Source organism: Pipistrellus hanaki (assembly GCF_964339955.1).
Source record: "Pipistrellus hanaki genome assembly, chromosome: 18".
Classification (NCBI taxonomy): Eukaryota; Metazoa; Chordata; class Mammalia; order Chiroptera; family Vespertilionidae; genus Pipistrellus; species Pipistrellus hanaki.
The window spans coordinates 20458040-20470140 of record NC_140520.1 but is presented as its reverse complement, the minus strand read 5'-3'; the positions used below and the strand labels follow the sequence as shown (position 1 = coordinate 20470140).

General features: G+C 60.5%; 1 protein-coding gene across 1 annotated transcript in view; it reads right to left on the bottom strand.

The window, feature by feature from the left end:
* The window catches only part of LHX4 (LIM homeobox 4), a gene marked incomplete at its 5' end in the record, with an annotated part of 39738 nt that extends 27878 nt beyond the window's left edge, over positions 1-11860 (bottom strand). Inside the window, one exon of the mRNA XM_084865701.1 lies at positions 11788-11860. Coding sequence (XP_084721827.1) covers positions 11788-11860 — 73 coding nt within the window. The remainder of the gene's footprint in view (positions 1-11787) is intronic.
* Positions 11861-12101: the final 241 nt, after the last annotated feature.

Sequence of the window (12101 nt, the reverse complement as noted above, 5' to 3'; positions counted from 1 at the left end):
GTGTGTGGGGCGGCCCAGCGCCCTGGGGAGGCCTGGAAAAGGCGCCCTGGGCGGGTCCCCTCTGCCGGGGAGCCAGCTTGTGGAAGGCATCTGTCAAGTTCAGATCCCTCCTGTGCGTGAGGGGCTGCAGCCTCTGGACTCAGATCCCACACGAGTCATTCCTTCGATTGCTGTGAAATGCAAGCCATCTAGAAAAATTTCAAGGAGCAGCAACACTCACCTTTCCAAAAGCTTGTATTAAATTATGATTTTTTTTTTTTTTTTACACTTGAGAGAGAACGAGCAGGACAGCGGTTATATGGGTCTCCTACCAAAGTGAAGTTGCAGCCACTGTTTCTAAGGAGCCAGGCTTTCCCTCTCCCCAGTAAAGCCAACTTATCCCCTGCAGCACTTACTGCCCCAATCCCCACCGCACAGACTGGGATAGCAGCAGACCCGGGAGTCACTGAGAGAGTTTCATCTATAAACTCAGTTCCCAATAGAAGGAGTCATTTCATTTCAGATGAGAATGTTTATCTGCGCACAAGTGGTGTGTGGTGATGCTCCTTCCCGGGACCCTGGGGAGGGAAGCTCAGGCATGATGGACCGAGAGGCCCCTGGGACAGCCAGCTCATCTCAGAGAAGCTGGGCCGCACAGTGCAACACCCCCCCCCCCCCCGCAGGCCCCTCCACCAGCCTCTGTGTCCTGCAAAGTGACTGCTGAAGGCACAGACCTACCCTCCTAGGCACACATGCACACATACAGTTCACACACAGGCACACCATAGAGAGAAACACACACAATCCCAAAGGTTACCCTGTACACAACACATACACACATAGTATATTCACAGTCACACACATATCCACATATACTCAGCACACTTAGCACACATACATACATATGCCCATATATACACAAACATATTACTGACACGTACACACATGCACACAAACACATGCATACACATAACACAGACCAGGCATCACCTTTCTGGGAACAAAGCTCTGAGTCTGGCTGGGAGGCCATCTCTGACGGAGGGGGTGTCCCACCCGGGCAGCGGGAAGAGGGGCAGTGAGTGAAGCAGAGAGCAAGGCAGAAGCAGAAACATTCTGTTCGAATGCTCCTTTGGAAAACCGCTGGGGGGGGGGAGGGGTGAAAGTTTTCAGTTCTGTGCGTTCAGACCTTCAAATCTTTAGGTTTGCCAAACTGTTGATAATACCCCCCAGATCAGACTGTCTGCCGGACCTGGGATCAGATCCTCTTTCCACCAGCGTCGCCTCTTGGAGCCTCCCTTTCCTTCTCTGTAAAACGGAGACACCGCCACCAGCCCCTCGGCTGCTGTGCATCACATCAGACAACAGACACCTGCTCACCAATCCCCCTGTCCCAGCCCCACGGCCAGCTCCTCTCTCCATTCCCGGGCCACTCTCCAGCAAGGTGAATTCACACAGTCAGTCTGTCAGAACTATTTCATGCTTTATTGTTTTCCAATGGACTGTCTTTCCCTCCCTCACCCTGTCATCCCTTTAGCTCTAAAGCACCCGGAAGGAAGGAGCACAGCCCCTTTCTAACCAGCACCAGTCCGGGTGTGAACAGATCATGCAGCGTTACAAGGGCTCAGGTATGCTCAGGATAAAGAGTCCGGCAGGTCCTTTCGGCAAATTCCCGGGACCTGGGACCCCTCCCCACCAGTGAAGTGAGAACAGAGGTGTTGGGGCCACCAGCTGCCTGGCCTCCCTTCAGTTGTGCCGGAATGTACATAAAGCAAGAATGGGCCGAGTTCAAATTGCCATGTAAGGCTTCTAGGGCTTTTCTGGGAACATCTAAATGCTCCACGAAAAAGAGCCCGTGTCTGCTGGGTGAGAGATGGCGAGAAGCCCTCCGCCTGCAGCTGGGACCCACTTCATCAGGAGGCCTGCGACACCCACAAAAGGGCTGTTGTGGGGGCGCCCGAGGGCCCATTTCCTCCGAGCGGCCCATCAGAGAGTGGGCTCCATTTCAAATCCCCAAATTCCCCCATCAGCGAAGTTCCAGAAAGCTGGTGAGCGGGAGAGATAAAAAGGGCTGATGTGGTCCCTGGGAGACCAGATGGCCCATACCCCTTAGTGAATGTGATAACTGCTGTGCCGCTGTATTCCTGCTGGCATCTCTTCATCTCCCAGGAAGTGCTCTCCAGGCAGGGCAGGGAGGGGGGAGGGGGGAGGAGGGAGGGGGAGGGGGAGGGGGAGGGGGAGGGGGGAGGAGGGAGGGAGGCAGGGGGAATGCCGCCTGAAGCATTTCAGAAATGGCCTGTGTGTTCATGTGACCGATTTTAATTCTTTGAAAAATAGTGTTTTCTCTCTCTCTCTCTCTCTCTCTCTGGTCACAGAAGGTCAACAAGGTGAGGGGGAGATTTTTTCTTGTTTCACTAAAGAGACTACAATTAGAATGAACCCTCTCGACCAGAACTTGTAAAGAATATTTAAGAAAGTGCACCTTCCTGGGAAAATAGAATTTCAGACATTTCCATTGGAATGACAACGCTGACAAATAATGTAATATACGTTTTAAAAAAATGAGTTTTTCTCTACTGAGAGGAACCATGGTCATTTAGCCGTCCTGTGAGATCAGAGTAATATTTTGTCTAATGTGGGCCGAGATGGGCCATTTTGGAGTCCTGAGCGGGAGGCACTGCTTTTTAAACTGCCTTTTGGGTCAACAGAATTCCTTTCTGTTTCACAACAGTTTCCGCCGGCAGCCTCCTGCCCAGGGCGAGGCTGTCCTTGCTTCTCTCTGGGTGTGAGGTCTGCTGCCAGGTCTCCCTCTTTCCGGAGCTCACAATAGCGGGGCCACCCCTCGGACCCGAGCACTTCAGCCCATGTAGGGCGGGCGGCTCCATCCGCTAAACGGAGCCCGGACTCTGGCCAGCGCTCCCCTCGCTCCGAACTTCGAACTTCTCGTCAGTCAAGCCTGCGAGCTATTGACTCCTCCTGTGAAGAGTCCCGGTCTCCATCTAAAAGGGCTTCCCTGAGGGCACACAGCTGGGGCCACGCGGGGCTGGAACCTTTTTCTCTGGGACGGATTGGGGGTGGGGAGGGGGGGGAGAGGGAAGACGGAGACTTCCAACAGCGCTCACCAGTCACCTCTCTCTGGCGGCTTTCGCCCCAAATCCTTTTGTGGTGACTTCTCTCCAGGAATAGGTCATTGTTGGTGTTTGTTTTTTTGTTTTTAGCTCTGTCTCAACATTTGGTTCCAAAAATACATAATTTTATTTATTTCTTAAGTTTCTTGACTGACTACAGATTGGAAGGAGAGGCCCAATGGGGCTTCATGGAAACACACACACACACACACACACACACACGCAATTAAAATATTATGCAAATGTTGTTCTTGGAATTCTCCATGCCTCCCCCAATGATGAGAAAACTACAGTCCATGGCAGACTTCCTTGCTCCCATACCCAGGGTTCCCCGAGTCCTGAAGGAGGAAGACCCCTTTTAAAAGGCAGGCTGGGAAAACACTCAGGGGGCTTACTGGTTTGGTCTGGGCATGACTAATTCGAAGGTGCATCAGCGTTAAGGCCACAGGGACATACCTGGCATGGCGCCTGCCTGAACTCAGACCTAAATTCTCGAATATCCCAGTCTAAGGTTTATACCAGAGGCACAGCTACACTGAAATTCAATTAACTGAAAGCTCTACCGCTGGCTCTCTATTTCAAAAACAAGACTTTCTAATTCAAAGTTGCCACCACCACTACAGACAATAAAATCCTGCCGTCTGACCACAGTGTCCCTTTCAGACCACCTGGCAATTGTGCGGGAGGGAATCCGGGACTCATGGGTCCGCACACGCTGTAAACCTGGCACGGAGGACGCAGTTCTACATCGCACATCCTGACTCATGTTCTCCCTCCACCCCCTCCTGGCCCTTTATTTGCCATTTCCCTGTTAAAGACGATTCGTTTTTCGTGAATGATTTATGACTTCCTTGTTTATGTTTCCCTTATTCTAAACCAATGTATCTTGAAGAGACCCAATGTTTTATACATTTTCTTTTAAGGGATCTTCATGCCCTAGGATGCATCATCTCATAAGCATCACAGCTGAAGCACAACATTCCCGAGTTAATTCTTTAACACTTGAGGCGAAAAGGTGCATTGAACATCGTGGTATTTTGGGGGGACAGGGACAACAGAATTCACCAAAGATCTGGGCCAGCCACAAAAACAATGGGAAAGTCTAATTTAAAAAAAAAACAAAACAGCATTCCACTTGAGGTAAATCATATTATCAATGATCACCATATTCACTTGCATACTTTAAAGACACACCATTCTACACATGTCTTATCTGATGTCTAGTGCTTTCTATTTGTCTCGACAAATGATTAACAACCAGAAACAAAGTCAGAAAAGTCCTCCTCTTATCAGAAATGATCACGGAACACTGTCTTTCCCTCAGCTTCTCCTGAACCCTTCTCACCACCCACCGGGCCTGTGTGCTTCCCTCCGTAGCCCGGGGTCCCTGGGGGACTCGCCTTTGTTCTTCTTCTGCTTAGACAGCTCCAACATAGTCCCCTCTTCAATGAAAAATCGAATTCAAAAGCATCCCGGGACACTTCCCATGTGACCGGTGTAAGAAGGAATTTGGATCACGAGCCTTGGAGTAAATAAAACACGCAATGCACACATGGAGTTGCAGGTGGAGGGTTATCTCCCAGGCTGCACATGGACACAGAATTCCGTCATCTTCACTAGGCTACGTGTTCTCAGGAATTGCAGCTAAAACAGAAAATCGCATCCCACACACCCAGGGCCATCTATGGGAATGTCCCCAACACACCTCTGCTTTGAATCCCTGCTGCGTCTCCACGGTGTGTTTCCTGGTGTCTCCGTCTGCAGCTATATTCCCTGTGTTTGCCAACCCCCCACCTCATAGGAAGAAACTTTCCATTAATCTGGCTGCAAGTTTTGCCTCTATTAAGCTATTTCCAGGACCAATCCCTTCACCCCCGAACGTTACAATTACAGCAAATTATACATTAAAGACACTTGAGGGTGAGATACAGGCAGTAAAACATCTGTGGCTGGACCCAGACTGACAGAGCGAGGCGGGCGGGAGCGCTGAAACCAGAAATCCACCAAAACAACGACAGAAGTTAGGACCTGCCTCTCCAGCCCTCCGCGGACACAGTTCACCCCACGAAGAACATTTTCCGAGGGCGAATCCATCTCATTTGCCCATTAGACCCAACCTGTCCGCCTACCCCCAACAGCAGTGGCTCAAAATGGTTGATTTGTGCTCCGTTCTGATCAGGGCTCCTGTCAAAATGGTTAGCTTAATTCCGTCTTGAACCCAGAAATGGCCTCATCCTCCCGGGCCTCCCAGAAAGAGGGCGGGAGGCGGACCTCGCCACCCTGCAGCCTGCTGGGTGCTCCACCACCAAGGAAACCTCTTTGCTGTGAATTCAGACACAAACGCAGCTCCTCCCTGCACGGATTTCACGGAGGAAAGAAGGTGAGAAGGGAGGGAGGGAGCGTGAGAGAAGGAAGACATTCAGGCTACCGTGGGATTTCACTAAAAGCAGGAGCCCCCCCGTTGGCTCACGTCTGTGCTAGGGCACTGTTCACACTCACCCCAGCGCAAAGGCCAGCAGACCACAAGCCCCCACTCCCCCAGCCCAGCAGTTCCCAGTGCCCACAGCCGCTTCCTCCGCCTCCAGCCTGGGGCATCCCAAAGAGGGACCAGCATCCCTCCCTCCCTCCCTCCCATCAGCTAAAGCGTCCCCGGCCTCCATGCATTCCCAGGTTCTTCCTCTCTGACCCTGACAAATTCCCCTAATGGAAAGAAATGACAGCGGTCCTCCATCCAGCGCCACCAGCTTCCACCCCCGCCTCCCCACACATCTCCCGTTTGGAGGAGGAAATGAATGTCCCCGCCAGAGGAAGCCGCCGCCCCTGAGCCCCACCGGAGGCTCCGAGGAGCTCTCTCCCCAGGCGCGGGGAGGTCAGCCCGGGAGCTCACCTCCCGCCGGCCCGCAGGTGCCACCCCGCCCCGCTCCCGGCTAATCCCGCGCTAAGCGGTCCCTAATTGCCTGCGGCTCCGAGTCAAAGGGCACGGCCACCCGGGGCCAGGGGGGCGGTTACCGCCGTGGAACTATTTGGGGCGGGAGGGCTGTCCACACCTGGCCCGCGGGGTCACCGGGTCACCGCTCCGCACACACCACACACCGTTCCTGCTGTCTCCTCGGCCGGAAGAAATCACTTCGCCGGCTCCCTCCGGCCTCCCCCACCCAACCTCACCCCCAGGCGGGCTCGGTGTTTACGGATTCCCCTGGAATTTCCCGTCGGGAGGCGGGTCTCCGGGGCGCACGGAGGGCTCCCGGCGCTCTAATCCCTGGAGCGGCCCGCGCGCATTCCCGCCCGGACTCCTTCCGCCGCGCCCCGCCGGCCCCCCGCTGCTCCCCGCCGACCCCCCGCCGACCCCGCCGGGCCCCCGCCGGCCCCCCGCCGGCCCCCCGCCGGTCCCCGCCGGCCCCCCGCCGGCCCCCCGCCGCCCCCCGCCGCCCCCCGCCGGCCCCCGCCGACCCCCCTCCGACCCCCCGCCGCCCCCCGCCGAACCCCGCCGACCCCCCTCCGACCCCCCGCCGCCCCCCGCCCTCGACCCCCCGCCGCCCCCCGCCGACCCCCCTTCGACCCCCGCCGCCCCCCGTCACTCCGCCCAGGCTCTGCGAGTAATTCCTGATCAGTTTCCCAGGCAGGTCCTTGTCCAGACATTCGCCCTGCCTACTAAGAAGTAGTAGTAGCAATAGCAATTTAATAATAATAATAACAACAACAACAACATCCCATCCTGGGAGAAGCCGACCTCGGAGCCCGGGGGGAGCCGGCGCGGGCCCCAGGTCAGCCGCGGCCCGGCTCCCTCCCGGGCCCTCGGGGCCACCTGAGGCCGCGCCGTTCGCCTTCCCGGCCCGTCACCAGCTCCTCTCCGGGCGCCTCCAACTCACACCGCGGGCCGCCCGGGCCGAGACCTGCTCCCCCGGGGCCGCCCGCGCCCCTCGAGGTCCGCCGAGCGCGGGGAGCCCCCAGGCGCACGCACCCGGTCCCCGCCGGCACCTGGGGCTCCGGGCGGGAGGAGCCGCTCCCCGCCGAGGGGAACCGCTTTCCGGGGTTAAAAGTGACCTCGTGGGTAAAAAGAAGCCTCCCGCCGCCGGAGCGGGCGTTTGGGTCCGAGCTCCCCGAGGCCCGGGGTGAAGTGGGGGGAAGCGGGGGTTCCGCCGGGCTCCCCTCGCTGGAGCGCAGCCTGCGCCCCGCTTCCTCCCCAGTTCCTGCCGCCGGGGCGCCCGGGATGGGGAGGAAAGGACCGGCGAGCGGCCGGGGAGGACGGGCCGCGGCGCGGGGGGCGCAGCCTCTGTCCCATTCGCAGCCGCGACCTCCGACCCCTTCTCTCCTCGGGGTGCGGGACTCGGCGCCCCCAAAACCGGCGCTTCCCCCAGGGCACCCAGTCTGCACCCACCTCTCCCGGCGGCGGGCGGCCTTCCAGCGCTCCGGGCGCGGCGGGACGGCGAATGCCGGAGGGACCGGCGTCCGGGCGGCTCCCCGCGGCTCTGCCCTCTGGCGGGGCGTCCGGCCCGGGCGCGGCGGGGCCCCTCGGGTCAGGCTCTCGGACCCGAGGACGCCGCTCCGCCCCGGGCGCCGGGCTCTGTGTCCCGAGAGCCTGCGCGGAGCGAGGGGCACCTGGGCTTCTCTCCGCTCCGCCGCCCCCGGCCCTCACCGCGCACCCGCCGCACCTGCCGGCCGGCCCAGGTGAGGCCGCTCCGGGAGCGCTGGCCGGGCCTCCGGAGGCGCCCCGCGCCCGGCGCCCTTTCCGACCGAGGCAGCGGCCGGGCACTCTCGCCCTCCGCCATCCTCCGCCCGCAGCCGCGCTCACCTCGGTTCTCCAGGTCCCGCGGGGGGCGCGTAGCCCTGGCCCGGGGTGAGAGAACCCGAACCCGAACCCGAACCCGTGAGGCCCGAACCTGCTGGCGGCGGCCCGTGGGCTCGCACCTGGACGTGTTTGCGGCGCGGGAGGCAGGTGTGCGGCGCGGGAGGCAGCTGCTGGAACACCTGAACCGGAGCCTGGAGAACATTTACTGATGTTTGTGTCTCCCCCTCCTTCCCCGCACCGTGAGAACCCCAAAACCTCCCACAGACACACCTTAGTCCCCCCAAACCTTCCACAGACACGCCGTAGTCGGGATGGGAAAGAGCGCGTCGGAGTGGGAGAGCGCGCCCCGCGGGGCATGAGGCCGCCCCAGCCCTTCCCAAAGGGCCTGGGGGTGCTGGGGGGGAAGGAGGGGGGGGCGGGGCGCCCAGAGGAGTCCTTCACCCAGATCCTCCCGAACACACGGTCAGACACCCTTCCCCACAGATTCGGGGTTCCTAAGAGCTGCAGAAGTAGGTAGGTTAGGAGAGGAGGAAGGAGGGGAGACGCTGAGCCTGCTCCCCATTTCCCACCCCGGCCAGGACCCAGCGGCGCTCCTTCCCCCGGCGGCCCAGCTCCCGCTGGGAACGCGGGCAGCAGGTGCCCAGACAACATGGGCCAGACGCCTGCCTCCCGCCTGTCCAGAGCCCTCTGGGCCAGCGAGAGGGGCGGCAGGACGCAGGTGCGGGGGGGGGGGGCGGGGGGGGGACTGTTTTATTCCGGAGGTGAGAGGTGAGAGGCGGCCTCAAGGGTTAGCACTCCGATTGCTCCTACCCTCCAGGGAGGCGGAGGGGACCGCTAGGCAGAGACAGGATGTGCCTGGACCAGGAGGGACCTTCAACCCTACATCGGAGTCCAAGGGCCCGAGAAGGAAAAAACACGAACCCTTTCAAAAGGGCCAAAGGGCCTTGGGCTCCGACTGGACATGACCCGATGGTGGGGCCTCCCGAACACAGCCCCGGCCGCCCAGGGCCAGGAGTGGAGTTCTGAGTTTTGAGTTTCTTAGGAAACGCTCATGGGAGGCAGGATGGGGCTGGGATTTAGGGGACTGGGCTCTGCTCTCCACCCCAGGCTGCTCCTGGATGATTCCCAGCGGCCTCTGCTGATTCTTCCTGAGCTTCTTGTCCCGGAGGCCACCCACCCCCTCAAACCCATGGATCCCCCCCCCCCCCCACACACACACAGTCTGTCTGGTAAAGTCCCAGACCCTGGGGCCTGGTCTGGAGCCCCAGGGCTGTGGGGGCTTCAGGCCCCAACGCCCAGCCACCTCATCTACCAGATCCTCCAGAGCCAGCAGCGGTGTGAGGCCGGGACACAGTGTAAGGAAGAGGACCGTGCGGAGAGGAGAAATTAGTACATGACTTGGCAAGGGAGAGTGCATGCACCTCGGCCATCCCCAAAGAAGCAGAAGAATATTCTGGAGCCCAGGGCACCAGAGGCGCCAAGGTTGGGGATCCCTAAGCCTGTGCCCCCAAGTGCTTCAAGTGTGTTCCTCAGGGTGAAGGAGCAGGGCGTGTGTGTGTGTGTGTGGGGGGGGGGCAACCCAAACCTCACAGTGGGCGGGGTGGAGGGACCCTAGTTGAGAGCCTCTCCTCTCCCCAGACCCAGGTCTAACCCCCCACAGGCTGGGATTACCCTCCCTCCCTGAGGCCCAAGAACCTCGCCCCCACATGAAGTTCTTAGGCCACAGGCCCCCTGTGTCAGAGACGAGAACTGTGTGGTGTGTGAGGGGACGCGGCCCACCTATGCCCAGCTCCCAGCACCAACAGCTTAGCTCACAGGCGGCGGCCAGGTTTGCTGCAATGGGGTTGGGCAGAAGCCACACAGATCCTAAAAGAAAAAGAAAAAGCTGCATCCCAAAGTCTCCCAGGCCAGCCCAGGCCGCAGCCACAGGCCCCGGGCAAGACAAAAGGAGAGAGAGAGAGAGACCACCCCTCCTGGCTGGGCACTGCCTCCCTGGGCCGCCCTGGAGGAGTCCCCTTTTTCTACCCCGTGGTCCCCTACAGTTCCAGCCCAGACCAGGAGCCCTGGCCAAACTGCAGCTTTGGAGGCAAGTGCTGGGCATTTCAGGAAACGGAGCTCCTGAGTGGAAATCACAGCTGTCTCTCTGGATAAGAGAAACAAAAAGTGAGACCATCTGAGAAAGGCTGTCAGGGCCTCACCTACCCATCCTGTGCTCCAGTCCTAACGGACAGGCCCCCTACGGGTCCCACCCCACGGTGAGCGCGCAGAGCGCTGGGGAACAGGGACGGCGGCACACACACTCTCCTGCTGGCGCAGAGCTCAAGAACTTGCCATCAGCTTAGGGACTTGCAGCACTTTTGCCAGGGTTTGTGTTTTGTGCAGGGGCTGAGGACCCGCTCCTTTCCTGCCTGTGGTGGGGAGGGGACAGTAAGGGGGGCAGTGAACCCCCAAAACCTTCTACAGTCACACCTCAGTCAGCAAACCCCGCAAGGCACTGCGCAGACGTGAAACTGTCAGCACCTGACAAGATGAGGCGCACAGGATAGCTGTGGGCTATTAGGGAAGAAGCAACCTGAGTAGGTTTGGGTGACACTCTGCTCTTCTAGTCCTTTCTCAGGAACTTCGGGGAAGCCCGGGACACACGTAGCTAGTCAGCCTGCCTTTTGCGGTTTGGCCAGGACTGGAGCCCTGTCTGCCATGGTGACCGGGGCGCAGCAGGGCGCGCTGGTGCGCCCCAGTGCCTAGGTGGGCAGCGTCCTAGGATGAACCGGTCCTTAACTTAAAAGAAACCTACGCTACAGAAGTCCGGCGGAAGCACAGCCCATGGGCAAGCGGAGGGAAAGAACCTCCGCCTCTCCGTCATGCTCAGGGGCGACCCCAAAACCCCTCCAGCCTGCGGAGCAGGGTTAGCGATCTCCCCCGCCCCCCCCCCCCCCCCCCCGCTACGAGCTCGACGCTTCAGGACCGGCTCCGGGTCCCACATAGATTCCCGGTCCCGGAGTGGGGGGTAGAGGATGCCTCCCTGCGGGAAAGTCCCTGCGCGCACACCTATGCACACACAGACACACAGGAGGTAAGCACGCCCGGAGCCCCAGCTCCCGCGGCCAGGCTGATGTCAGGCGCGGGAAAGCAGGCGGAGGGCGAGCCAAGCGCTATCCGCTCCGATCTCCGGTTCCCGAGCCCAAGACCTCCCGAGAGCCTGCCCTCGCCTGCACACAAGCTGCTCCCTGAGTTCCCAACTTCGGCGCGGTGCTTCTCCCGCTTCCCATTCCTTGCTACATGGAACATGGCGAGCGGACTCCCCCTCTAGGCGCAGGCGGCCTGGGCGGCGCAGGCGGCACCGGCGGCAGCGGCAGCGGCGGGGACGCACCGGGCGCGCGTGCCCTGCGCGCGGGGACGGAACGTGCGACCTGGGCTCCGGCGCCGCCAGCCCCCGGGGCGGGGAGGTGGGGGCGAGGGAGGCGCTCTCCAACGTCCCGCCAGCGAGGGTGAAGTTGCTGTACCTACGACTGGGATCTCTGACAGTGGCCCCCGGCGGGATGGGGGCGAGGAGGATTTTGGGAGACCACCCAGCGCTCAGGCCTGCCCTGCAAGCTGGTTCCCCTGGTGTCCCCAAACGGCCCTCTCCCCGATGGTCCTAGAGAAGCCACGGGCTGGGGATGCCGGCGTCGGTACTCTCGGATCTGGAAGGCTTTCCCTTTCCGCCCCCAAAGCCAAGAGCCGGGCCCTTCGCCCCTGCCCCGTGACCGCCTCTGCGCCCCGGGCTGCCCCGCGCCCCGCCCGGCCCCCTCGGTCTGTCCAGGCTGCGCGCAGCGTCCGGCCCGCCCCGCACCAGCCGGGGCAGCCGGCTGCCTTGTTATTAAATTAAACCAGCGAGAAAGGGGGGTGTCTTACGTGGCATCGGCACACCAAGCATCTCCGGGAGCCCCTTGGCAGCCCCCTCCGCGGGCACGGCCGCGCTCTGCATCATCTCGGAGGAGCGAGAGCCAGCGAGGCGCAGCAGTCTACGGAGATCTCTCGCTCGCCCGCTCGCTCTCGAGCTGGATTCAGGAATTTGAAAATAATCATAAAAAGCCCAGCCAGGCCGCCGCCGGAGGAGTCACGGCGGAAGCAGGACCCTCCCCCTCTCCGGGAGGATTCCACAGGCTGGCCGCCCCCCTCCCCCCCGCCGGTCCTCCGTCCGTTTCAGATCCCTTTGATCTCGCTCT